Source organism: Oratosquilla oratoria, chromosome 37 (genome assembly GCF_046742065.1).
Source record: "Oratosquilla oratoria isolate Oo_2021 chromosome 37, ASM4674206v1, whole genome shotgun sequence".
Classification (NCBI taxonomy): Eukaryota; Metazoa; Arthropoda; class Malacostraca; order Stomatopoda; family Squillidae; genus Oratosquilla; species Oratosquilla oratoria.
In genome coordinates this window covers 23,509,742-23,513,181 of record NC_134813.1, presented here as the reverse complement: position 1 = coordinate 23,513,181, position 3,440 = coordinate 23,509,742, and the positions used below count along the sequence as shown (strand labels likewise).

At 46.9% G+C, this 3,440-nt stretch overlaps 1 protein-coding gene across 10 annotated transcripts in view; it reads left to right on the top strand.

The window, feature by feature from the left end:
* The first annotated feature begins 309 nt into the window (after positions 1 to 309).
* LOC143019565 (uncharacterized) overlaps positions 310 to 3,440 on the top strand; it is a 679,507-nt gene continuing 676,376 nt past the window's right edge. For 5 of the 10 annotated variants that reach the window (XM_076175319.1, XM_076175322.1, XM_076175316.1 and 2 more), the window contains exon 1: positions 310 to 334. In XM_076175319.1, the coding sequence (XP_076031434.1) occupies positions 332 to 334 (3 nt within the window). In that variant the 5' untranslated portion in view covers positions 310 to 331. Of the gene's footprint in view, positions 335 to 1,648; positions 1,674 to 3,440 lie in introns of those variants that run through there. The other 5 variants (XM_076175325.1, XM_076175321.1, XM_076175324.1 and 2 more) reach the window with 2 other exon arrangements.

Here is a 3,440-nt window from a genome sequence, read left to right as displayed (position 1 = left end):
AACTTCTTCACTTCCCATCTCCCACCTCTCCTCCCTCTCCCCTCTCTCTCGTCTCTTCCCTTCCCCCTCCCCCTCGTCTCTTCCCTTCCCCCTCCCCCTCTCCCCCCTCTCCCCCTCTCCCTTTCCCCCTCTCCCTTTCCCCCTCCCCCTCTCTCCCTTTCCCCCCTCCCCCTCTCTCCCTTTCCCCTCTCTCCCTTCCCCCTCCCCTCCCCCCCTCCCCCTCTCCCCCTCTCCCCCTCTCCCCCTTCTCTCTGCCCTTCCCTCACCCCTCTCCACAGCTCCGCATTTCAATGATGGTATATCTTTTCAGAGACGGCGAGATGCTCCGGATATGGTATCTGAGTATTTGTCTTTCGTATTGCTTTGGTTGCTGCTGCAGTTAGACGCTCTAATAGATCGGCATAGAAATAGAGGGACTCATAAATGTGGCTTGCAGTCGTGGTGCATTAACACTAGGAAGTACAATGTGATAACATACACCCAGAGTGATAGGGTTTCGAACTCGGGACCCCAGCGTAGGACGCCCCGTCTGGTAATCTCTGGGTCCGAGGTCGAGACCCTATACCGACGGGTGGATTAGTTGTTTGGAAATGTCACTAATTAGTGATCTGTTCCATAATTCTACGTTAGACTAGTTCATCTAGTGACACGCATAGGCTCGATAGAGTAGACTCCCGTGTTAGTATAGTTAGAATCACTAAAATGGTTTTTTTGAAACAGTGATAAATCAACTTAACATAGGGGCTATGTTGAAGCCTTTGAACTTTAGGAAGCCTTGTGAGCCTTAGGGTTCAGGAAGTCCCAAAAGAAATGACAATAGGCTTTACGAATCCTCAAGGTTTCATGAAATATTAGGGCTTCAGGAGTTCTGAAGGTTTCATGATACTTCAGGTTATGCCCAAGAGCCCCTGGAAGCTTTAACCTCTGGAAGTCCATATCTCATGAAGTTCTAGGACCACAGGACCTCTCAGTCTTCTGAAAGAATTGTGACAGTTATGCTAGATAGGCTTGAAGACCCCTCAGTATCTAGACCATCTTAGAAGATGGTGAAGTCAGACACCATCTGGCTCGCCATCTGGGAATGATTTATTCGTTAGGGACACTCATGGGATATGAAGCAGCAATGAGTTAGATTGCAATCAGAGACATAATTGCGATAACAACCCATTACACCCTTCGTCCCAAGGCATTAGGGTCTGTTAGACTTTCCCAGTGCATACATACAGTGCTCCCCATTCCCCCTTACCCCCCCTACACCATAATGAGACCGCATGTTGCCAGTATATGCCTTCCCGCCCCCCTCTTCCCCCCTCCTCCCTTCCCCTGTCTTCCCATTCCTCCCCCCCCCCAATCCATAACCACGCTATGCACAGTATGAGTTTCCTTATGCTTAAGTTATGCATGCATGATGCCCTTTTAGACTTCCTGAGAGCATGGGTTAATAATCATGAGCATGGAGGTGCCGTAGTCCTCAGGACGAGGAACAGCTTGGTGTTGTTGAAGGTTGTAGCAATAACGACCCAGTTGTATGCATGCTGACGTAGTTTGTGATGAAATCCTGCTCTCTCAAGCTTCATTGCAGTGTTGCATATAGTGCTGACCGCGCCACAATGTGTTGGTGAAGGTGTTGGAGATGGTGGCGGTGGTGGAGAAGGGCACGGAAAAAACGCGAGGTAAGTTGTCGCACTTGTCGATGACAAGTAGACGTTCTTCTTAAGTAGTATACGTTATCAAGGGTGAGATGGGTGGGGAGGCTCGAGGTAGTTTGGACGATTGTTGGGAAGAGTGATGGAGAAGGGGAAGAAGATATTTCGACAAAAGTTTAAGATGAAGAAAAGAAGTTTCAGTAACAATAGAGAAGTATTGTTGCTGATAACATTGCGTTGTATTTACCGCATTCAAATGTAAGACAGAGGTACACCAAAAGATGGAAGAATGACAGTCATCCTGTGTGTGTGTGTGCGTGTGTGCATGTGTGCGTGCGTGCGTACGCGCGTCCATAAGTTCTCTTTCGTGAGTGTGTTCAACAGTAAGGATGTGCATTGGTATGTATATGTATGTGTATTTCTGAAGCTCGGTCCATATGTATGTTTTTGCTTGTGTAGACGCTGATGTGTAGAATGTATGCGACACACACACACACACACACACACACACACACACACACACACACACACACACACACACACACACACACACACACGCACGCACATCTATTGCAAAACTCATCGAGAGTTCCCTTTCGAAAGAGCGCATTGTGCTCCGTTGGTCGCGGCGAATTTACACCGGGAGAGAACACAATTACATCCACGGCACCTTGAAAAACTGTTATGATTAAAAGTGAACTAGGAACAAAGGCACTCGGAGCACGGACAATTGCCCTCATAAGAAGTGGAGGATTTCTCAAGGGCCGAGTAGTCAGGTCTGATTTTAATTTCGAATATTTTTTTCTTTAATTTTTTTTTTTTTTTTTTTTTTGGGGGGGGGTATTTTTGGTTGATTTGAATAGGTGACGGTGGGATGAAGATGGGACGCTGTTTGTGCCCCTCGCATTGAAATAGAGAAGGCTTGATGATGGTTGATTGTGGCGTGTTGTCTAGCTTTACAACGGCTACACGAGAGGACGATAAGAGTAGGGCTAGAAGACAGACTTGGAGGAGTGGAAAGGGAGTAGGAGAAGTATGAAGGAAGTATCTTAGGGAGTATGTTATAGAGAAACGTGAAATGTGATGAGGGAGAAGGAGGAGGTAATGTGTAGAAGGGAGACTTTGGGGATGGATAATAGGGAGTGATAGGGGTGAGAAGATAGGTAGGATAGGTTGTAGGGTAATTGTAAGGGGTGGCTAGGGAGTAGGGTATGCTGGAAAGTAGTAAGTGAGGTGGTGGGGTTGTGCATATAGGTTTATGGCGAATGTGAGGATTGGAATGGTGTTTTGATAGGCTGTATAGTGGGGAAGGTAACGAGGGAAGAAGGGGTTAGGTTGTAGGGTGATTGGGGGAGGTGGGAGGGGTGGTGAGAGTAGGTTGTAGGGGAGGGTAGGAGGAGGAAGGAGGAGGGTGTGGAGGGAAAAAGGAAGAGGAGATATGAATTGCCTATATGAATCCTCTTCTTCTTTAATTTTGTATGTGTGTGGGTCGATTGAGTGTGGATATGAACCACATGCAGGTCGTAGGAATTAATAAAAATTTACGAAGAAGACGAGAGGGTAAGGTGGGGGAGAGAATTCTTGAATGCGATCGAAAAAGAAATAGGAAAATGAAAAGGATTGACATCTGGGCTGTCGTGTCCTTTGTTTTAAATGGTTCTTCCCCGAGAATCAATTAGAAGTGTGTGTGTGTTTGTTTGTGTGTGTGTGTGTGTGTGTGTGTGTGTGTGTGTGTGTGTGTGTGTGTGTGTGTGTGTGTGTGTGTGTGTGTGTGTAAAACATACATTTTTGGGT